At 36.8% G+C, this 23,672-nt stretch overlaps 1 protein-coding gene across 28 annotated transcripts in view; it reads left to right on the top strand.

Moving 5' to 3' along the window:
- Positions 1-23,672, top strand: part of RBFOX1 (RNA binding fox-1 homolog 1) — a 1,256,643-nt gene that overhangs the window by 1,108,778 nt on the left and 124,193 nt on the right. For all 28 annotated transcript variants that reach the window (XM_064520441.1, XM_064520435.1, XM_064520437.1 and 25 more), the window contains one exon: positions 1,347-1,589. In XM_064520441.1, the coding sequence (XP_064376511.1) occupies positions 1,347-1,589 (243 nt within the window). The remainder of the gene's footprint in view (positions 1-1,346; positions 1,590-23,672) is intronic.

The following is a 23,672-nucleotide window of genomic DNA, read 5'->3' as shown; positions in this document are numbered from 1 at the left end:
TTTTCAAATTTTTGAAAGCTCCTGAATTTAGGCCCAATTCAAGTCAGATCACTGATGTCTGAATTAGTTGAAAGTGGCTGCAAATGTCCTTAGGTAGCAAATGCAAAAGAATGATTTTTATTCTTCCAGTCTAATTTGAATTTAGGAAATCAAGAACTTGTGAGGACAAAGAAACAAAATCCCTACAATATTCCTCTGCAGGTACTTGTACATGCTATAGTGGGAGAATGACAACATATTGGAAAAACTTCTTTATTTTCTATTGATTTATTTATTTTTACATTACTTGATATTTACAGGAAAAGCTTTATGTTGCAAGCCAGTTAGTCTGTCTCAGTGTAGGATTCTTTATAGCTCTCATAGTCCCTGTATGGATGGCCTCTAATGCTGTGTCATCTGTAGCATCATGCTTTGAGCATCTTTTAAATATACGCTAAAAAAGTGTGCTCTATGTTTCTCCCCCATTATCATTGTTTAGTATGAGTAGAGCATTTAATCAGAAGCCTGTAATTGATAAATTAACACATTTGACTTTCCACTGTCATATCAAACATAAAAACAGATCACATTGACTATAGAGAGATGAGGACTTTTTTTTTTTTTAATTGTACAGGTTTATTGTAATATGGAAATGGATGGAATACCACTGTCTTCAAATTTGGTAGCTTTTAAAGTTTTTAAATTTATTTATTTTGACATCTTACAGTGCAGAATTTTTCTTTTATGTTACCTTCAAGTTTTAAGTTGATGTATTTTTAGATTCAAATATTTAACATTGTGATTTCAAACTTGAATCTCCTCATTGTTTTACATTTGTGCAGTGCAGTTGCTCAATACAGTGTATCTCAGAGTAGTTCTGAATATCTGACAGAGCATTTATTTCATGTAAATATTTTCAAGTACATGGACAGTATGTGCCCACATTCTGCTGTGCGTAGGCTGCGTGTATTGTGTTCTGAAAACAGTAAATCCTAATTGATCGTAGACTGTGCACTAACTTTATCATGTGTCTCTAATGACAGTTGCACTCAGTAACTTTTGGAATAAGCTGAGCCCTCTTCGATGTTTGAGTTGAGGTATTAGTTCAGGCAGATTTCACTGACCTTTTACAGTTAAAGAATAGTCTACAATTATCCAAGGACCAGCAGTTTCATTTGTCTCATTGTAATAAGATTGAATAGGGTTAGCAAAACAGGCATTTAATTCAGCTAGGAAATATTCTCCTGAAGAAACAAACTTTGTGGCCTTTTCAGGCCAGCAATCTTGTAGGATATTGCCATTGCTTTCTAAATTATTTTATCTCACTCCACATTTCTTCTTCCTTTTTTTTCCTTTGCTCTTTACAGGGTAATCAGGAAGCTACAGCACCTCCTGACACAATGGCACAGCCTTACGCCTCAGCGCAGTTTGCTCCTCCTCAGAACGGCATCCCTGCAGAGTATACAGCCCCACATCCCCATCCAGCTCCAGACTACACAGGCCAAACCACTGTTCCAGAGCACACGTTAAACATGTACCCTCCTGCCCAGACACACTCTGAACAGAGTGCAGCTGACACAAATGCACAAACTGTCTCCGGCACAGCCACAGTAAGTCGAGGTTTCAGCCATTTTTAAAGCTGTACATCTCACGTTACATATATATTTATTTATAACATTTATTCTTGTGTTACACTTAATAGGTTTACACTTCATTTGTGTTAGGATTACTCACCGTTCTAAGGCTGAAAGCCTGCCTAGGTTTTTCTTTGAACTTGGATAATATTATTTTTCTGCTTTTGGAGCCTCTTACGAACTGTGGGAGCTTGGTAGAATCTGTTCTTTCCAAATTCTTTTTCTACAATATCAGACTGACAAAATGATTAATGGCAAACCCATGAATCATATAATAATGTTTGACTGATTCTGGTCTGGCAATACATAGGAAAAGAGTGTTTGTTAACATTTATTTGAAAGAAAAACAGTAATTTATTTTGTTATTTTTTCATGACCTCTGTATTTTTCAGAAGCACTTTTGAGTGGAGTTGTTTAAAAAAAATGTTGGTTGAATGATACTGTATTGAAGTTGCAGAGCTATGTAACTATGTATTGTGAAGAGTGTGTCTGCAGTACTGTATTTTCCAGGGAATTCGTTTGTGCAGCCATTAAGAAAGTTTTGTGTAGGACTGGCCAGTGTTAAATCACAGAGCAGAAACTAAGTCACTGGAGATAGCAAGCTATGAATGGCAATTACTCAAAATAGTGATTTACAACTGAGGAAAAGACTTAGATGTTTCCCCAAAGTGTTTGTCAAATAATTATTGAATCATGAAAATGTTTATGCAAGTTAAAAGGGGAGTATGCCTCTAGATTGGTTTTCTTTATAATTTTTTGGTTTAAATCTAAGTTACAGAGATGGCCAGCATTTGATGTTCAGTATCACTCCTCAGTATCAAACTTACCTTTAAGTCCTTCTAAGGTTTGATCCCTTTGTAACGTACTGAGATGAAATTCCGAATGCTAAGGCACTCATATGTTGAAAATACCACTTTAAACTGTTCTGCTGAGGACAGAAATGGTAGACTTTTTCTTCTGCTTGAATTAGGTAGTTCTGAAATGTCATGAATTATGTAAGAGACTCAGTGGATGGTCCTACCTTGTAATGTAAGTCACAAATTTCACACTTTGATAGTTTAGTGCGTCTGTCTTAATTCTAGATCAGGACCCAGGATATCCAGTGCAGATGGCTGGCAGATTTCTGAACCATCAACCACCTGCACTGAGTGTGTAGGATCCAGCACAGATTAGAAAGCACGCTGCAACTGAGCAGACATTTGGAGCAGCCCTACATGTCCTCATTGTCCTTGCTGCAGCCATGCTCTGTACCTCATCTTACTCCCCTTCCTCTCCTGTCACATATCCTACTTGAAAGGTTTCATGCATTAGGGCAAGAAAAAAGGGAAAGGTCTGGATCTGGAAGATTCAGAGCTCAATAGTCTTTGGGGAAACACTCCCTTTTCTGAAATGACTTTTTGAAAATAATCTTTTTCAGCAGCAGAAGTTTTTCAAGACACCTTTTCCTGCTTGAGTAAGGAATATCTTCCTTCAAAGTCTCGTGGGAATGCTACTCTTTATGTGCTGGGGAGGATGAAAAGCATGTGTTTTTAAATGAGTGGTTCTGAAGATTTATATATATTTTGCCCTGTCACTAACATCTTTATATGGATATGAACAAGAAAAAAATCGAGTATCATTATATTTTTTGTATCTAGAAGATTAGGAACTAGCAATCTAGAAGAGCAGGTCACTTCTTTCTGTTGTTAGCATGAGATGACTTTCAAAAAGAAGGAAGGCCTTGTAATGGATAGTTAAGAAAAAAGGCATGCAATAAGGCTGCTCTTTACCCCCACAGTAAGGTCATCACGGGTGTATTGGTATCAGGCAAGCCCATGTGAATTTTGTGCCTCAGCACATTCAAATAGATATGCTTAAAAGAAAAACAGCAGCAAAGAATGTTCCTTGCTATTGTCATGAACTGTGGATGTAATCATTAACACCCCTTCCTGTAAGGGAAGTGTAAGTAGTGTCCCTGTGAATCACACAGGTCTGCGGTTTGTGCAATGAATTCCTTCAGCCTTAGTTTCTGAAATGGTATCTTTCTGTTGCACTGAGTGGCCCTTTGCTCCAGTGACATGAGAAGGGTTAAGTGTGAGAGCATCCTATTTACCTGTATCACTTAGGATTATATACAGCTCTACAGTGTCCCTCTTACTCATCTCTTGTTAACTTCCTAGTTCTTTCCGGCTTTTTAGGTTTTCATGCCATGATCGTTTTTGTCAACTGTTGTTGAGAGGCACTGTCCTTGGTTTAGAGGGAGAACTCTAAACTGAATAGATACTGCACAGGAGGTTATATATTGATTAAAGTATAATTGTTAATTATATCCATTGTCCCTGTCTCATTTTTTATATCCTACTATTTTGCCTGCTCTTCTGACCACTGCTGCACAGTTCACTGCGATTTCCAGCTCTGCCTTTTCCTATTGTTAGACTGTTGGCCTTTTTACCATGCAGTTCTGAAGTAAAAGACTGTCCGTGCTAAAATCAACAGTAAAATGTTGATGCGAGTAGGGCAGGAGCTCACCCCTAATGACATGGCTGTCAATTTACTACTGTGTTCTCTCATCCCCTTTTGATTTTTCAGTTTGAAGTTTTTCTCTATCAGAAAAGTCAGGTATGCGTTTCCCCAACATCTTCCACAGCAAAGACTGATGAAAAGAAATCGTGTGGATTGTCTACAATGTCCTTATCTCCTTCAAATGCTCTTTCAAACCTCACTGCAGCAAATCCAATGATTCCCATGCAAATTTCCTCCTTCTGATATACTAAGAGGTTTTATTGTTATTTGTTTTTGTCTCCTTAGCTATATGCTCTTCTTATTTCCTTTTAGCCTGCCTAATATCCAACTTGCATTTTACCTGTCATACTCCTTCTCCCTTCTGGTTCCACTTGGAGTGAATTTCCATTCTCTGAAGGACACCACTTCAATTCTAGTAACCTTTTGTATTTTGCCAATTTAGTATACTTACTTGTTCTTTTTGTTATAGATCCTTTGCTTGCCTTCCCGTTTCCTTTCTTGCAAAGGAATATGCATAACTTCTTTGTTTAAGAAGCTCCCATGCTGAGCATAAAGAATTAATTTTATTACTTTTGACTTTATGGTATTTTTGCGAAGGTTTTTTTAAAAAAACAACAGAAAAGTTTGGGTTTTTTCTGAATTTTAATACTATGTTGAAAGGTGTTTATACTGTCCTTCCCTGGAGAACACTGCATTGCAAATAGAAGTTTACAAGAGTGTATTCATTATGGATCTGCACTGTTCAATGTAGCCTTGACAGTTAAAATACTACTTATAAGTTGAACTTCTACAAATTCACAATCAAATGTTGTTTGCACAAATCAATAATGGATAACTAGATCTGAAATTTGTTATGCTGTGTCTCCTTGGCATCAGACTTCTTAACACACTATAGAGGTATATACAGATCAAATTCAGGCAGAACCCCACTGGTCTGAGAAGGGCTTTGTAATATTGTAAGGGTCCAGCTGTGTACATCTCTTTGTGAGATGTAGTTTTAATAATATATGTTTTTATTATGAAATAGAACCTTAACAGTACTATGTCATTAGTGTAACTCCATCTGGTCTTTTTTTTTGATGGGTAAATATGCTTATATTTCTTTCCTGTGACCGTTAGCTTTCTGAATAGTTGGTTTCTAGTCTTCAAGAATTTTAAAGGGAAGTGATGCAGGGGCACAGTGGCATTTCCTTGGTAGGTTCCAGTATTTTTACATTGTTCACATTCAGTAAGTCGAATTATGTGCCTTTACAAGAAAAATAATTGATCATTTGCAAAAGGATACTGTTGTGACTAGTGTGGATTAGACAAGCTATCGGAAGGAAGACCAATTTCTGATTTTTTCCTATTCACATACATACTTATGCGCATTTGAAGCCGTATATGCCCTTAAAAAAGGCATGTTACAATTTTGAAATAGGAAGCTTATAAACTGCAGAGCAATTTCCTTATTTGTAGAAATGCTACCAGAAGTGACCTGCCTCACCGCTGAAGGACTTAATCCACACTAAGCCTAGACACATACTCTGGCTTATTCTGCGTGTCTCGTTTTCTTTTTTTTGTCTGAAAGAATCACACATTGAAGCTAGAGCTCACATTGTGTCTTGTGCAACCCAAGCCGCAGTAAAGATATAAATAATAAAGATAAAAATAAGCAAGTTCTGTGAAAATTCTCTTGAATCCTTTACTGCAATGTCAAGAGTGATCCTGGCCCAGCTGAAAACAATGACAGTATCCTCATTTGAACTGAGCAAGATTTCAATCATCATCTTTAGTACAGGTTTGCAATTTTGTCCACATTAAAGTGCTATTAAAATAGTAAGTCTGTAGGCTTGATTTCTTTATTAATAGAATCTATAGGCTTTAGTAAATGTTTCCTGAGTCTTGTTTGATCATTCAGAGCCTTTCAAAATGGGTGTAAAATACCACCAAGCCAAAATGACAGTGAGTTGGTGCAGGACATTAGTGAATACAGCCTTACAGAGTATGTAGTATTTTCTATATGCTATGCAAGCAGACAAGTCTGAGCAGAAGAGAATGTACCTTTTTCTTTGATTAAAGCTAAAATATTTTGTTGTGATTTCTATGTGAAGAGATCCTTCTTTTTTCTCTCGGATTTTACCTTTTGTAAGAAAACACTGCATCAACCCTTTATACTTTGGACTTCTGCAAAGATCAGACAGAGAATCTGAATAGAGTGCTCTGCGTACCTTTCGTTATTTGTAGCACAGACTCTCTGTGGACTACCAACTGGTTTGGGCATCTTTAATTAGTCATTGTTAATTGAGCCAAGCTACCTTGTCAAAAAGCATGACATTTTCCTTGGATTTCTCTTTGTTTCATTCCAGAGTTCCTTTCAGAGAAGAAACAATATTTTCTCTTACTTGCTTCCGCTCAAATAGACTAACAAGCACTTTTTAAATTGTGGTTAAGAAGTATGGAACTTTCTGACCTCGTTAAAAATTTTGCTTTTCTGCATGTTATGCTTAACTGCTTCAAGTGTAATTTCATGGATGTCCTTCTGGCAGTGAGGATGGAGACTAAAAACTCTTGTATACTTCCAAAAAGTGTATTTCCTAGTGAAAATAACTTTAAACATCATTTTGATAAAATAGTGTAAAGCAGGTTCTGTTAGGATAAATATTGGGCATGAATGGTGGTTAGATTCTGTGCATAATGTTTACTAATACTTTATTTTGATGTTATGAAACAGGAGAAAACATACAGGATGAATGGGAAGTAAGCAGTGTTTAAAAACAGGATGATTTAACCGAAACACTATAAAATCATCTGCTGATAAGATACTGTCAAAAGTTATTCTGAGTGTCTTCTGAATAATACGGTTTTCATCCTTATGGATCAATTTATTTGTTTAATTTTCACCATGGAAGTAGTCCATCTGAGCTGGTGCATAATCAATACTCATCCAGTACTGAGTTTTCCTGTGAGCTTGTTTGAGTGCTGGGAAATTTTGGAGTTCCATAGCATCAGATGTGCTTTTAGTTAGAAAGAAAACCAGCAAATTGTGTCTTTCAAGATGGATGGATCTATGCTAACAATGTTATAAAATTATGATAGGAGTAACGTGTAGCAATTTTTCAAACTGGCTTTGAGTATTGTTTTAAATAGTGTACATACTTTAATGGCTTTTAAGTAAGATATTTCTGATCATTTTATGAAATTATGAAATCACCTTTTGCATATACATATATATGTATATGCACACACATTTTATGTATATTTCAGGGAGTAAAACTTGTTCAACTTTTACCAGTGGTTTTTATGCATGACTTTTCTTGATGTCAGTGGGAGATGTGTGTGTAAATGTATAGGGCATTAATGGGGCATGTGTAAGAAAGCAAGTAAAAATAAAATAAGTTTTGTTTCTCTAGTGTTTCCTGTTCTAAATGTAATGTACTAATAATAGAAACTAATAATATGGTATGGTAAATATCCAGTTTGTAACAGGGTTTTGTGTTTATATGTATGTGTGCATATATTAAAAAAACAAAAACAAAAAACCTCTGCTCTAAAATTAACTCTGATTCTGTGTTAGAGAAACCTTGACATCATTCTGTAGTCTTTCTCAGACTGCAAATTCATCAGGTTTTGCAAGCTAAGAAGCCTTTGATAAAAATGTGTGCTTGGCTAGAAGTCCTTCAGGGAAAATGCAGGTGCTTCCAGAAGCAGTGTTGGTGACTCAGCACATGGCACCGTTCCCTTGAAGTTGGTTCTGAGTCAATACCCAGCATGGTACTAGGGGATGCAGCACTGCTGGAGTCATTTAAGAAACGTAATGCAGCAGTCTGGTTGTCTGCGATCGTTGAGGATGTCATGGTATTTTTCACACAACCCCTGTGTTTTGACTAAGTTTTACCTTGGCTAATTGTGTTCCCTTTACCAAAACTTCTCCTGTAGCATCCGCTGAACTTGATGCTCTTCTATGTGAGAACAGTTGCTGTACTAGGTAACCCTGCCTGTTGTTACAGTTGCCCTTCTCTACCCTCCAAATTTTATATATTGTTTGAGATCTAATGGTTTGAAAATCAGATGGTTCCTTTTCCTGGTGTTAATTATGTCCAGCTTTGTGCACTTTTTAGTCATGCCGCAGAAGCCGTCTGTTCATATAGGCATTTGGGAAGGCCTAGTGATATTGTGCACTGAAATATCGTTTGCATGTTGAACTTAGCTGTTTTGGGGATGAGAAAGATACGTTCCCGTTGTTGATTTTGTACCAATTTCTCTGTTGTGCTTTTTAATTTGGGGAAGAGAACTGACAGTAGCAAGCGCTTACAGTGAAGTGCGTTATATTAAGCCAAATTATTGAAATGGGTGGATAGATTGCTGCTGTAGTTCTCTGCAACATATTTTTCTTTCTTGTTAGCTCTTTTTTTCCTGCTTTGATCTTTATGTAAGTGATTGCTGTATGGTTTGGGATTTTTTTCCCTTACTTTTCTTGCTTGCTTTTTTCTTCCTTGTCTGTCTCCTGAGCATGTGGGATACACTAGCTCTTCCAAGAAATTCTGTTAAACGGAAGGCCATATCCTACTTGGCTTGGAGACAGAAGTCCATCAGTTGTTCTTACAACAGAGTGTCATTGAAGTAGAGATTTTTAAAACAGTTATCTGTAGCTTGCTGGCTCATCATGTGATTATGGTTATGCTCATTACCCTTGAGATGAACTTCATTGAGGTCCACCTTAAGAAGGAGCTTGTAAGTTCACTCGCAATGAATTGGAGGAATATGTTTGTAACGAGACGCACTTTTCAGTATTTCTGAGCTCAACTGCTGCTTGTCTCTGGATTTGAATCTTCCGCTTCTGCCTAATAGGTTTTTATAGTACACCTGAAACATGGATCTTGTGGTTTGGGAAAAAAAAGTGACTAGCTTACCTTTGTGTGTAGTTCTCTCTGGGAAGCCCATGGAGCAGAATTAGAGTAGAGATAACCATGGCTATCATGCCTCTCAAGACAAGCAATCAGAGGACTGTGCCTCCTCTGTGCAGAGGAGCCAGGACCCTTTCCCCAGCAAGCTGCTGTCTTGCAAGTCAGATTTCCCCACGGATATATGTATATATATATGTTTTCCAAACTGCTATCGATGATCGTATTCAGTCTTTATTTCAATTCCATATTTTTTTCTATAGATGTAAGCCATGTTATTTGATAATACTTTGACAATTGTTACAGCAATGTTTATTCATTTAAATCATACCCTGCTGATGCAGGCTATTGTATCAGCATGGTCTGCTATTTCTGTTATGTTCTGTATTAGATTTGGTCCTAACAGCTACTTGAACAAAATATTTCAAGGAGCTTGTTTCAACACCCCAAGTGCTTCAGACCCACAGAAGCAAGCAAGCTAGTCTAGCTCCTGCTCTGCAGCATAGTGAAGAGATCAAAACTGACATCCCAAATAGATAGCGTAATGCTGTGCTAGGTTGGTGAGGCACGGTAATGACTCGGGATCATAGACTTCATCCCTTCTAAGAGGCTTCCTTGCAGAGAGCCCTGCATGTAAACTTTGTAACTATACCCCATGTATATTTCTATGCGTATGCTAAAGAACAGCAGTAGCATATTGCTCACTTAAGCAGCTGAACGTGGCAGTCCACGCTCTCGAATAGCTTCTTCTCAAGGATTCACAGGACTTCAAAGTGACCGTTTTCTATGAGACAGTTAAAACTGTCTGCTTATATACTTATTTGTGTTCCCTAGTGAGAAAATACCATCTTTTTCTGTGTTGCTGAGTTGGTGACTTAGGCTTTGCTCCCAGAAAATACTTGTCATCTGTCAGTGGCTATCCATTGGGAGGAGAGCAGCTGTACGCAGCACTGGGGGCAGCTCGTTGCGCTATTGCGTGCGTTTCAGCAAGTCTTATGTTCTGGAATCTCAGTCCTTGCATCTTGGTGATTAAGATAGCATCTCAGCTTCTTTTTACTTTTGGTCCTCATAGACAGCAGGAAGGAATTGCAAGTGTGATACTGAAAAAGAAGACAAAAATAGTGCTTATATTTTTTGAAATACATTTTTTTATTTGGGATTTTAACAACTTCTCATAATTTTTGAGTTGGTGATAGTGTAGTAGTAAAGCTGAAGCTCCCCAAAAATGGGGATAAAGAAAGCAGTTATGGTCTGTCTTCTGTAGTCGTGTTTGCTCAGATAAATCAGTTGGACATTATTGAAGAGCCCTCTGGATGTTCACTGTGGAGCAGACTATCAGTTCTTAGATCACTTGAGCAGGTAATCCCAGCCAAATCTAAGGCAGATTTAACATAAAAAAGATTTGTAAGGTCCTTTTCCATTATGCGTTCAACCAGAGACTTAATCGTATTAGCCCAGCTTGAAAAGTTTCTTCTGATGAACTTTCCTTCAATACCAAATAATTTTTGATCTCCCAAATGTACTTGACCAACTAAGTGATTTAAGATTTGCCTCCTGCTCGCTCCTGAAAGAGTTAAAGATAGTGGTATTGGAATCTTCTTGTGCTTTGCTCCCCATACCAATTTTGTGTGTTTCATTATTGACTTTTTCGTCTCTCTCAGCAGTCGAAGTAGCTGTGGCATCCAAATGCTTTGGCTGTGCTTTGGGTTCTGATGTCCTGGGAAAAACATTTGTTTCAAATTTTGCTGAATAAACAAAGCATAAATTTCTAAGGGGACCTTGCTACAATGAAATAGCTTATTACAACTTATATTGTATTTGACCTTCTGCATCTTTTTTTCACATTATAACATGGTAATTAAAATTGCTCCTTATTTATATGGGGGATATTTTTTGTGAAAATTAGCACTCGTTTTCACTAGATACAGGAGTGGCTGTGCTAGGTAAGGTAAGACTAATGATGTTTTCCATTCTCTTGTAATTGCTATGCAAATGATAGTTCATGATGTGCAACTTTATCACAAGTTGTCGATTCCTCACTGCAACAACTCTTCCTAATTTTAATATAAGCTCATATATTGCCAGCAGCACTTTGTTCAAATATGTTGGAAACTTCTTTGTTAACCGAGAGCATGCCTAGGTTCTTGCTTGCAAGAAGCTAGCTTCAGCAGAAAGGCCAGAATGGTAAGGTAGCACAACTAGATGGAAAACTAACAAGGCCGTAGCCAAAAGCTATGAAGATTGAAAGATCTTTCAGGTTGGCTTCCTGCTCTTCTTAAATCATAAAGCTCAATTTCAGTTAATGTGACGCTCTTTGCCCAGGGTTACACAACAGCTAAACTTATTCTCCTGTGTGACTGCAGGTGGGTCTCAGTTGAGGATGATTTAGTGGCTTATCACCCCCAAGCCAACCCACATTTTTTTTTCCTAATCTCTACTTATACTTCCAAATTTCTATTCTTCTCCCACACAGCTCTCTATTCAACTTTACCACACACCTACTCACCTATTCACAGAATTATTTCAATTAAATGTTATTCCTGTATGAGGTTACTTACCACTTCTCCCTGCTTAATGTTCTCTTTCTAGGGTCAGTATAATCAAAAATAATTTTCCTAATATATTGAGAATATATATACATATTAAGAAGTGCATAGATGCAAAACCTGCCCTTCCCCTTTTGCTGGATTCTTGCCTACTTTCCTTTTAATCTTTCTGTGTATTTTAATTGTCCAGTTTTCTACAATTCTCTTTTTATAATCTTCCTTTGGTTTTCTTCTTCTTATGTTATTTTCAAAGTTATCTGCTTTATTTCTGTTTCCTCTTTTTTCCTCCTCCAGACCTCCAATAATAACTATTTAGTTTTTTGCCCATACGAAGATTGTCTAGTATTCTCCTTCTATGTTTTCTCCCCCATGGAAGTTACAGGCCAGGTACTGTGGATTTTCATGTGGCATGGAGAGAATATGTAGTCTTCTGAAAGATATATGTAATTATTGTGGAGCACATATGAAGATATTTTGGTATTTCTGCCTCTGCATTTCTAGATGTCACTGGATCTAGAAGCTTTTTCAAATGGTATCCCATGCAGTTGTGCTACAGTATCAGCATATCATGCACTTTTTTTTGACTTAGACAGCCCGTTACTCTCAGACCTTCTAATATTCTTGCTCCAAGGGACTTTCTGCATCTGCTTTCACAGCAAAGACCTCTTTACATCTCACTTATTGAAGCAGTTGCCATCGCCATTGATCTTCTCTTTCCTGTCTGAGAACTGTATAATCTCAAGCCTCGCTATTCAAATCTTGAGATGCCCGTTCAAAATCAGTCTCCAAATGGCAGGAAAATACGTGGTACTCATTAGACACTTCACAGCCGCAGCAAATGCTTCTATAAAAACCCCTCTGAGAAAGAGGGGGCTCGAGAACACCTGTGCTGCAACTTCTCATTAGCCTCTGCCATGAAGTCCAACAACAGCTCCAGCTAAGGTAAGACAAGGTACATAAAAATCTCTACCGATGGAAGAGAGAGCTCCAAAGATTGCTTGCTGTTGAGGACATCCTAGTTTTTATATATTGACTGACTGCAGATTCCAAGAAAAGACTTGGAAAACTTGCCTCCCGGTTTAGCTGTATCTCGAAAAGCAAGAATGGGATTTTGTCTTGTTGTGCTTTTTTTGTTTTGCATTGTAATTAAAATATTCTTCTGTTTCTCTGATCTTAAAACAAACAACCAAAAAAAGGTCTTCTCATACAGTCAAAGGGAAAAGAGTGATTATACTTGGCAGGTCTTTTCGGTACCCATGCTTTTGTTGCTGTTACAGAAAGTGCATCAAAAGATGTCAACTATTTAACTTACTAAGGATTCACATAAGTTCCAGCTGTTTCTAAGTAGTATCTAAATATTTGATTTGAAAACAGTATGTGTACCAACACAGCAACGTACTGCAGTCATGATCACTCAGCAATCCGGAAAGACCCAAGTCTGTTTGTGCTAGTTAGAGTGTTTGAATATGAAGCTTCTGGAGTGGGAGCTTCACTTAATAGAAGCTATAGTGCTTTATAATAGAATGTGTGAGATAGGAAAGTCCAGAAAACTGAATAGGAAATACATAAATTCAGTATTTTCAAGTTAAAATAATGTTTGGAAACCTAATTTTGCTTTTACGGACAGATGTGATAGAACATAATTTTAGGCATTTAATAAATTTTATTGCTGCTCTTAATTAAAGAGATTATTGCCAAAATATAGTTTTAAAATCTGAATTTAATTTAAATATTCTAAAGGAGTAATCTTAACATGAAATGATTGCCTGCGTGTTTTCAGTTGCGTTGATTGAAAATTGATAGTTTAGGTGACAGAAATTTGCTCTTACCTTGTGCACTTACTTCCAAATGACAGCAATTATGTTATCGATTTGCCTAGACTCCTTATTCTTTTGTTTTTAGTGGTATGGAAATACTTGGGTTGTGCAAGAAATACATTTTCCAATGGAGACGTTCCTCCCCCTTCATCTCCTTTCTTACAAAGTTTTCAAGTACAGCTTTATCAAATTCAGTGAAACAGATGCCAGGTTTCACCTCAGAATCTTTTTATTTCCTTTTTTCTAAATAAAAGTGATTTGACTGGGGGCAAACTGTCCTAACCTAGAGCAGGAGAAACACTGGAGCATTGGACTTGTTGTTGTTTATGTGTGAATGGCAGCTTTTTTCTTTAAATACTGAATATGTTCTAGTTTTGACAAATGCTAATACTTTGTGTGTAAATCAGTGCTTTTGGAGAAAAATGTTATGTGGCATCAAACAGTAAATGGTAAAAAGGAGAAAAAAATCAGGCAAAGAGCTAGACTAAGCAAATTTAAAATCTTTTCTTATGATAGCAATCCCTTAATATAATAGGCTGAGTATATTATTGTTGGTGATTTTAGAGGGAGCTTCCTTAAATTCCTGGATTTTTTTTTTTATTATTATTTCTAATGAACAAAATCTCCAACAGGCTAAAAGAGGAGTTTTTAATGTAGATATTGAATCATTTCTAATGCATGAACATTGTTTGATACTTGCTGCTTTAACAATGACCTGGTGATATTATATCCCTGTAAATTTGCATCATGAAACACAGTACTTTCCTTTTGAGACAAAATACAGTCTTAGCCTTACAGCTAAGTCTTGCAAAGACTTACAACTGAACAGAATGTTTACTTGTCTTCATAGCTGCTAAGAGAATTGTTATGTTCAGGAATCGATACCTGCATGGTGGGTATTTACTGTATCTCAGGCTCCCATATGTCCACCTTAACCCAATGCATCTAATTTTTCTGCCTCAAATTTTTGTCCAGATGTAATTTGAGGACTTTGTGTATTTGTCTGGGGGTTTCAAAAGTGAAGATCCTCAAATAGACTGTGGTGTGCCTAGAAATGTAGGACGTGTTCACTTGTGTGCCAGATGATACAGATCACAAGATGTTAGTCATCCTAACCATGCATGTGCTGTAAATATGGTCCATAGTAAATATCAGTCATTTTCTATGTGGCACATTTGTGACTGAGACATGTGGTGGCTGTCCCAGTAGGGGATATATGTTCAGGCCACCTTCTATGTAAATTTTGCTTGCCACTATCATCAGGTGTTTAATATATCTATTGACAATTGTTCAGGTAGCAAACAGAATCTCATCTCAGTATCTCCACTTTCCTTCAGCTAAATACTGTTAACATATTGGCCCAGATCTGAGTAGCTTTCTAATTCATTGAATTATTGATTTGACATATTGATTTGACATATTTCAGATACTGATTATGTAGACCATGTTATTTTTAGAACTAGCTAGCTAGCATAATTTAGGAACCCATTATCTCTTATCCTTATTGAACTTACTGTGCCTTATGTTTTCCAGCCTTTTGTCTTCAGTGGGTGGAGAGGAGGGCTGATATTCCTGAATATACAAGCTATATATTTTCATCTATACCTGTGTCTTCTGCTAGTAAGAAGAATGATATTTTGTCTTTTTTACAAGAAAAAGAAGATTCAATCTTTTGTGCAGCATGCAGATACTCATTTGTCCTTAAGACTTCACAGAGTGTTAACTTCATGGATATCATAGTTGTTCCACAGGTAGTGCAGTAGTCATTAGAATATAGACTACAGTTGAATCTGTTTCACGTTTTACTATTAATGAGCATTTCAAGCATACTCTTGCATTCCTCTCTGGATAGCTGTGTGCGCTCAGGTGTATGTTCTTACTGTTAGGTTGAAAAGAGGGGAACTAGACTGTCTGGTGGTATGTTCCCCAAAGTTTTTTGCCACTGCAACGAGCTGCTGATTTACCAGAAAGAATTATTATTCATTCTAGTTTTCAGATGAAAAACTGGGAATTCACTAGAAAATCCCTGAGACTTTACTGGAAGTATTGATCATTTGGGGACACTTCACAATGTCTTGCCTTATCCAAGTTAGCAATCAAATGTGATATCTGCTAAACGGTATTCAGTAAGTGTAGATAATCAATGCCGAACATTACTTACAAGTGAGATCTTTGGTACAGAAATTGAGTGGGTGATAAATTTGTTGCTTTTAACATTTACTAAAATGTCTTTGTATCTTGACCTTCTTCTGATAAGCTCTGTGATAATAATATCCAAGTGTGTTTTTAGGCCAGTTTTATCAACAGGAGAAACAGTTTTGAGTGCTAAGGGGACGTGAAAAGGTTCTTTCTTTATTTGCTTCAGTCTTATCTCTATAGTCATGAATTCACTGTCCACTCTGCTGTGTAGTAGAGGCTGAGTGGGGAATACACTGAGACTGTTGTTAACACTGCAGAAGTATAACATGAGGGTACAGTGTTGTCACTGTACAAGCTTGTTGGTACTGATGAATTACCTTGTCACAGAGATGTAACCAAGGTTATGAAATCTTACTGGGTTTCTTTCTTCATAGAGATGTCACAGTGACTGAAGGAGGATGTATGACATGCTGTGTTACTGCCCTAGGACCAGAATATGTTGTCTGGATGCTTTGGTGCAGCTGAGGGACTAAGGGTTTTATATTGCTAGCTGCTGTCAGGGCACAAGGCAGTCTATTGGTGCGCTGTAGGGCTGCTCCAATCTAATTTTGAATGCAAGAACACCTTTCTGTGTTTTCTCTGAAATTTCTGACACTTTACTGGATGGTGATTCCTTATACAAGGGGAGTAGAGTTGTATTCTCCTACTAGTCTTATGGGGTAGCACAAACAATTTGAGCTGGAGAGCTTAGAAGCTTGTGACTTCAAATGATAAAGTTTCTTCTTTTTATTTGAGAATGTTTTTAACGTGGCAGTGGACTATAGTAAGCCTGAGATATTTGTGAATGTCATGCTACTGCTTAAATCTAGTGTGATCATTTCTTTCTTGTTGAGTTTATAGCATGATCCTCTCTGAGCATCTCAGGAATGATTGATTTCCTCCTTGTGACCGTTTTGTGAGATTTCGTTGAGTGACAATTAATGTCTTTTCCACTTTTGCAAAGGAGGAACTAAAGTACAGATAGTTTAAATGACCTGCCCAAGGCAAATCTGTGACAGAATAGATTGCAGCAGCTGGCTATCGTGAGTCCAAGTGTCTAGACTGAGATATTCTTTTTCACATAACAGAATGCTGTTGCTGAATTTCATTTTGAACTGACGGGTGCTTTTGAAGCACTGCACAGGAGTAGATCCCACTCTAAGCTTGATTTGCGTGAATGCTGTGTTTTGGGTATATGAGTAAGAAAAAGGTTTGTAAGCTATTCTGTTACTTAGGAAATATAAAAAACAAAATAAAGCAAAACTCTGCAGCTTAGTTGAACTTTAAGATATACTGTGCAGACCATGTGAAGCTAACATCTTTTTCCCCACCCCAAACCCATCTTGTGATATGTGATGAGGACAGGGACATGGTGTGTGGTACTAGCTAGCAAGAAACATCTTGCTTCTAGCTTTCTTCTGCTGAGGAACGGGATTGAGGAGTCAAAGATAGGACATGAAATGGTAGGAGGAACATGACTGCTGCCAGGATCATGGCATAGGTGAGGTGACAAGGGTCTGAAACTTCCTTCTAATTATATACCTGTGCCCACTGGTATAGTGATGTGCCTCTGCGCAGTTCTGTGTCCAAATGCCTGCTTGATAAAAGGAGAAGGAGAAGCAAGGTGCTCTAGAATATACTGTCCATCTGCTCTTTACCCTTAAGGAGAAAGGAGCTCTCTAAGCCTGAAAGCATTCTGCCCTCTTAAAGAGGGAAGCTGAAAAGGGGCCTCTTGGTGAGCAGCCCATTTACTGGGTTCTTGTGTTTAAAGCTTACGCTGCAAAGCCCTGAGAAAGCAGAGGGAAGACGGGAGCAGGATCCCGGTGGGGATAGGGAGCATGAGGAGGTGGTGACGGGGAGGGGGGGGGCTGGCAGCGGCCTCTCTGAAGACAGCTCTGCAGGAGGCCCTGCGTGTGCAACACACTGCAGCAGCTCCTTAATTTCTTTCTTCTGTCATAAAGTTATTTGTGTTTTTTCTGCAATTAGTGCACCAGACAAGGCCAATAGTGATCTGCAGCTCGGTGTGATTACCAGCAAGAAGAAATCCCTCAGAGACTGAGACTGAATTCTTGTTCTTTCAATCCCTTCCCTGCTTGAGGGAGTGCCTGCGTTTATAACAGAGCAGCAGATACCCTTCTTCCTTTCCTGTAGCTTTTTCCTGCCGTTTTCCTTTCCTGGGAGTTTGGGAGGTTTTTGTTGGGGGGGGGGGGGGGGGGGGGGGGTTAAGTGGCCATAGCTCAGGTGGCTGTGACGGCAGAGAACTGGAGGAAAATGCCTTTACTCCTGCCAAACACCCCAGAGAAAAAAATACCTTCTTAGAGAGGAAAGAAGCATCTGGTTTAGGCATTGCCTGTCTTGTAGCTATGCTTAGCTTATGCACGGTTGCTTCAGTTAGCCATAAATTTTGTGAGAATGTTTGTGAGCTTGTGTTTTTGCCTTTCTCACAGTAGGTTTCAATACCTCACATTTCTTGGTTTTGCCGGCTTGTATTGAAAAATATTTGCAAGCAACACTGTGTAATATTTGTGCAACACATTAATCAACTGCTGTTTTCTTGAATACGGCTATGCATATGCGTAGTCATACTAACATTTAACACAGCATAAACACTGCCCAATTTGCCGTATTTTGTGGGTTTTTTAATACTGAATATGGTATGTATTTGAAGAATCTGTGACTTAAGTAATTGTCATGATTCTTGTACCAGGTGTGCTTCCATACACCATTTTGCTGTGATATGCCTTTGAATATTGCACAGAACATAACAAATGTATTTCCTCTTTATAAAAAATCCTTTTTTTATTTCAGAATACAGTTTACATCAGAGTGTCTTCTTAACAGTGGCACGTAGGTGTTTGGCTGTTTTGTGTTTAGTTATTCTCAAGAACAGTTTAACTTTGTGTTAATGTTTTTGTTTGTTAAAAATATGGGATTGTGTACCAAAATGATTTTGAATTCAGGCAAAAAATATTATAAATGTTCCTAAACAATGATAGCTAAAATACAGTTCTGTATACGAGCTTTCAGTTTGATAAATACTTACTTATGAGGTCGTAAATACTTGAGGTACAAAAGGTTAATGTAGTGTGAAAGGCTGTAAAACACAGCAAGCAAGCTGCTAGATCATCATGATGCATTAGTACGTTTCAGTATGAATGCTGGTGGCTTATAAAATCTTCAGTTTGAATTTATTCTATAATACAAGAATGTAAAGCCAGAGTGTCTCCAATGTAGAGTTGTACTGCCTTAAAAAAAGAAAAAAAAAAGTCTAAGTCATCTGCTCTTAAGTGTCCCCTGCCTGAAAATGATAAAATGCTCTTTTTGGTGAATAGGTGGCTAATATAATTTCTGAAGAGCATATGTCATAGGTGTCTTATGTGTACTTGAAGTAGGCAATAAAATACAGTAATAACTGGTGATTTTTTGCCTTCAGTGTATTCATAGGTTTCTGTGAGATAAAGTAAGTAATAATACCTAAAAGAAAGTGATATAAATACCGTAAAGCAGTAATGCAATTTACCTTTTAGAAAAAAGAGAAATACAGTGCTAAATTCACAAAGTGAGCATTTACTGAATGGTAAAATTGACTTCATCATAATAAATCGTAGTTTTTCTCAGTCTTAGATGTGTGCTATGACTTATAATAGTGTCCAATATGCTGATGTAGCTAGTATTTCTCATTTAAAATCTACCTATGTAAAGTGTTAATTTTCATACCTTGGTGATCATTGCTTTTTACTGAAGCAAATTACTTCTTATTCCAATATCAGAGCTTATGACAGATTAGGATAGTTTGACTTTAATTATAATCTTTTCAGTCAGTTCCACCATTTTCAGTGAAGTGCCATGTCTTGGAGTAGCTATATTGAAGCAGTTAGTAAAATACGAAATCAAATATGAAAAACTTCTATTTGCAGACTACTGGTATTTGCTTTCAGTCACTGTTCCATGGTTACAAAAGAAGTATTTTACTTTCAGTTTATTTTCTCAATGAAGTACACCTGTATCTGGAGGATATTAAATAGTTTGAGGAATCAAACAAGGTAAATGTTTGCAGGATAATATTTGGCATCTAATTTGATAATACATATAGCCCTCTTCTAATGCAGAAGGCTGGGATTTTTTCTTTTTTAATTTTCAGATATTGAAAACCAACACATTCTGTTTCTAAGATGGAATTTAAAAATTGGTAGTGTTTGGATTGTGCAAATGTATTTTTAGCACATCTCTATCAGTTGTTATTTTTAATGAAAGACCAGGTATGAATTTGCAAAGAACACCGCAACTAGTTTTTGCTCTGATAGAAGTAGCACAGTACAGTGTATTCTTTACAGAATGGCTGGGAGTGAAAGAACGGAAAGTGAGATGCACATTTTGTAAAAGCCTTCATAACATCTCTGAAAATAATGTACTACTTAATAAATTTTGAGGTGGATTATTTTATTTGGGGACAATTGGTCAAGCTAGGAATCCAAAAATCAAAACGCCGGTAGGCCAGTATATCAAGTTATGGATATATGACTCAATATTGTCAGACACTGCTTTGTATTACAAAATACCAGATTTTGATAATAATATATAAAAAATTATATATTACTGAACTCATATATTAGGTTATGAGACTTTCTGCATCATGCTTCTGGACAGAATTTTTTTTTATTTTGAGGGGGGGTTGGAGTTTTTTGTTTGTTTTTTTTTCTTTTGCTATAATATTCTCAGTCTGTATTCCTTTGAAGCAGCCACAGCTGCTCAGTCATTCTGATTGAATGACTAGCTGTACGTTTCGATAGTGCCTCTTCCTTTTCTTTTGAATTAAATATCCTCCTCATGCTACAGTAATCATGGATATTCTTAGTAGAATTGTCATGGGGGAGCTTAATTAACCTTTTCTTTCTTTTTTTCCTAAGGAAATTTGAAAAAAATCAATGTTGTGGTTTCTAATTTAATGTATGCACCCAACAATTTCTATTAGATGCTCCTCACATGAGTAAGTCAGGTGAGACAGAACTGCTCATCTTTAGCTCACAATTCATTTTCTTTTAGCTGAAATGTTCACCTGACATTCTAATCAGGCAAGATAGAGTCCTGAGTGCATGTGTTAATAAATATATATTCTTCATGAATTTATAGAATCTCATAATTGCAGTCATTAAAATGTGTTGGATGGCTATGGAAATAGCTACAGGAATTTCAAATTATACCTACTACTTTTGAGTCTCATTCCTTTACCTGTTTTTCTCTTCCATTTTTGTTAAAAAAAAAAAAAAGAAAAAAAAGAAAAAGAAAAAGAGCACTAATTTCTCTCTAGCCTTTGAGTGGTCAAGAGATGTCCAGTCTTCTGGAGCAGATGAATTCATTACTGAGATGAAAATGAGCAGGCAGTAAAGGTTATAATTTACAACTTTAGTTCCATTTTGAGAAGTCTGACAAAGAGCAATTTTGACAGCATTTCCTTTAGAAGTAAAGGAAGATGTTACTAAAGGAGATGATACAAAATGTAAATGAAACTCATGCCATATTTCTATCAGCTGTTTTATTTCCTTGTCATCTTCTATGGGTCAATTCAGCTTAAGCATTCTCAGTTTATTATAATAACTCATATGTATGTATAGATATATAACTCACTTTCTAAATGAGTTTCACTTCCAGTAACTGCTAACTATTGTCTTAACTTCCTCTCATATTAGTGGCTGCATTTTACTTAAATAAATAAATAAAATTCTTAGTTCATACTAAATAAAGTTCATTGTAAATAAATAAAAAAATGTTGTTTCCTCACATCATGAATTACAATATATGCAAGGTATGTTTGGTTGGCAGACTGAATAAGCAGCTCCCTTTTTCCTAAAAAAGCAGGAAATATGGTAAGAGTTCCTAGTAGAATGAAAACTCCAAAGCTAGAAAAGAATGAAAAAGAGCCATGAAATGGCTTCTGCTTTCACTTTTGTGTATATTTTAAATTATCAAATGTTTTGTAGAACAGCACTGAGGCTTAATGCACTTGGATGCCCCTAAGTCTTACAAGGGACTGAATATCTGTTTGACTGGGAATATATACAAGCTAGGGAGACAAGTTCAGGAATAGTGGCAGGTTTCAGGAAAGTATATGAAAAACGTTTTCTCTTTTTTTTCCTCTTTTTTTCAGTTTTAGTCCACTGACGTACATGGATAGTTGGCTTCTAAAGTTTTTTTGCAGTGGAGGATTTTGAAATAGAAAGAATTCCTTAAGTTTCTTGTGAAAGACTAGCTCTGGGATGTCAGAAAATCTGGTTCTGTTCATCTGATGCTTTAGGAATGTAGTATGGAAAAAGTAATGGAGAAGACAAGTCCTTTGAAACCATGTCTCTGCTCAGTATTTAGAGTCAACCACCCCACACCTTAGTCATCTCTATCAATATAATATGTGGCACCTTGTGATAGTTTACCTATATAATTCTTTTACTTTTGAAGCATGGCTGTAAACTGTACTTCTTGCTCTTTTCACCATGCAGAATGCTTCAAGGAGTTGCTCTGCAAATAATTTAAATCTTACCTACATTTATGGGAAATACATGGAGAGAGCATGAAACATAGGAGCAAAACATAGAACGCTGCTCATAGATTTTTTTTTCCAAAGCTGGTAATATGCAGGTAAAGTCTGTAGGCACTATAGAAATGTCAAAGTGTGAACTGAGAAGCAGCTTCTAAGAGTTTGACCGGACTGCCACTGAAAGTGAAGCTTTCTCAGTGTTGATGGCTGGTAAGTATTATCTTCAAATCAACACTCGCTATTGGGGTGCACAAAGCTTTACAGACAAGAGAAACCAAACATTTTTCCTATTTAGTCTCCAAAGGGTATATGAATATATGCAATATATTGCATGGATGTGCAACATGGTGTTATTTGAAAGAGAGAGGTCTCAGATAAGTGCCAAAGCATCTCTTCAGGAAAGATTAGGTGAAGCGGGCTAGTGAGCTTGGCAACTGGGATTTTTTCCGCCGAGGGAGATGGCTGATAAGCTTCCTGTGCAATGGACATTTGATGAGTACTTTTTTGCCATTTTTTTTTATTTTCCTTTTTCCTTTCAATTGGCAGGAAATAATAATTTTTCAGCAAGCTCTAGCTGTAGTTCAAGGAATCTGGTGAGTGTTACAGTTTTCAGTTACCAATATTTGAAACAGTGTGCATAGAGAGGCTTCAATTATGTTATATTAGCTCAGGAGATATCCTGGAAAGGGATATAGTAATGCAGAAAGGAATAAAAATAAGGAATAAAAACTAACAGATGATGCAGTAATCAAGATTACACTAAAAGAGAACACACACATATATAGGAATCCTAGATAGACGAGCAAGATTTTTCAGGGAAAATGTGTGGCTGTGTAAATCAGTCCACACTGAGGGAAATGATTATGCTGGAGAGCCTTCCTGTAGCATGTTGATCTGTTCTTTTTAAGAGTGTCTTGTTTACTTGGGTTATGGTCATCATATGATAGATGTTGTGGGACAGTGATACCAAAAAATGGTGTAGAGTTGTCATCCAGCAGTGTCTTTAGATAATGCTTACTCTACTGCAGTTTCAAGCAAAGGTGAAGGCTTGCAGTTTTCTGTGGCCAGGAGTTCATTTCTCCTTTGCACAAAGTCATAGAAAACATGGTTCTCAGTAGGTTAGAGATTTTCATATACCTCAGAAAGTATCTGGGTACACTCAGTATATCTGCAGTAGTTCTGCAGGATTATTTTGAAGATGTTTATTGGTTGATTATTGTGTAACTTGCTTTGTAAATCTCTGCCACTTTTTAGCATTGTGAGAGGATTTTCATGAAGTGCTAAACGTTAAAGAGGAAAAAGAGGCTTTTTTTTTTTTTCTTTCTTTTTAAGGGTTTGCTAAAATGCAGAGAATGTAAGACCACCTAGTAGGGGTAGAGAAAGGTGAATAGTTTTATTGAAGCTATGTGTTCCAGGAGAGTTAACTAATTTTACAAAAGAACAAGTTTGGGGTATACGATGGAGAAAAGGGTGAAAAGTCATGTTTTTACGAATGCATAAATTACATATAGCATAAAAATGAGTAGACATTAGCTAAATTATAACCCCATCTATTCTTTAAAATGTCTATATAGAATGTTTTAAGAGATAACTTTTGGATTATT

This window comes from Dromaius novaehollandiae, chromosome 14, assembly GCF_036370855.1.
Source record: "Dromaius novaehollandiae isolate bDroNov1 chromosome 14, bDroNov1.hap1, whole genome shotgun sequence".
In the NCBI taxonomy this organism is placed as follows: domain Eukaryota; kingdom Metazoa; phylum Chordata; class Aves; order Casuariiformes; family Dromaiidae; genus Dromaius; species Dromaius novaehollandiae.
Note: the sequence above shows the minus strand (reverse complement) of the source record. Positions and strands in the feature narration are given on the sequence as shown.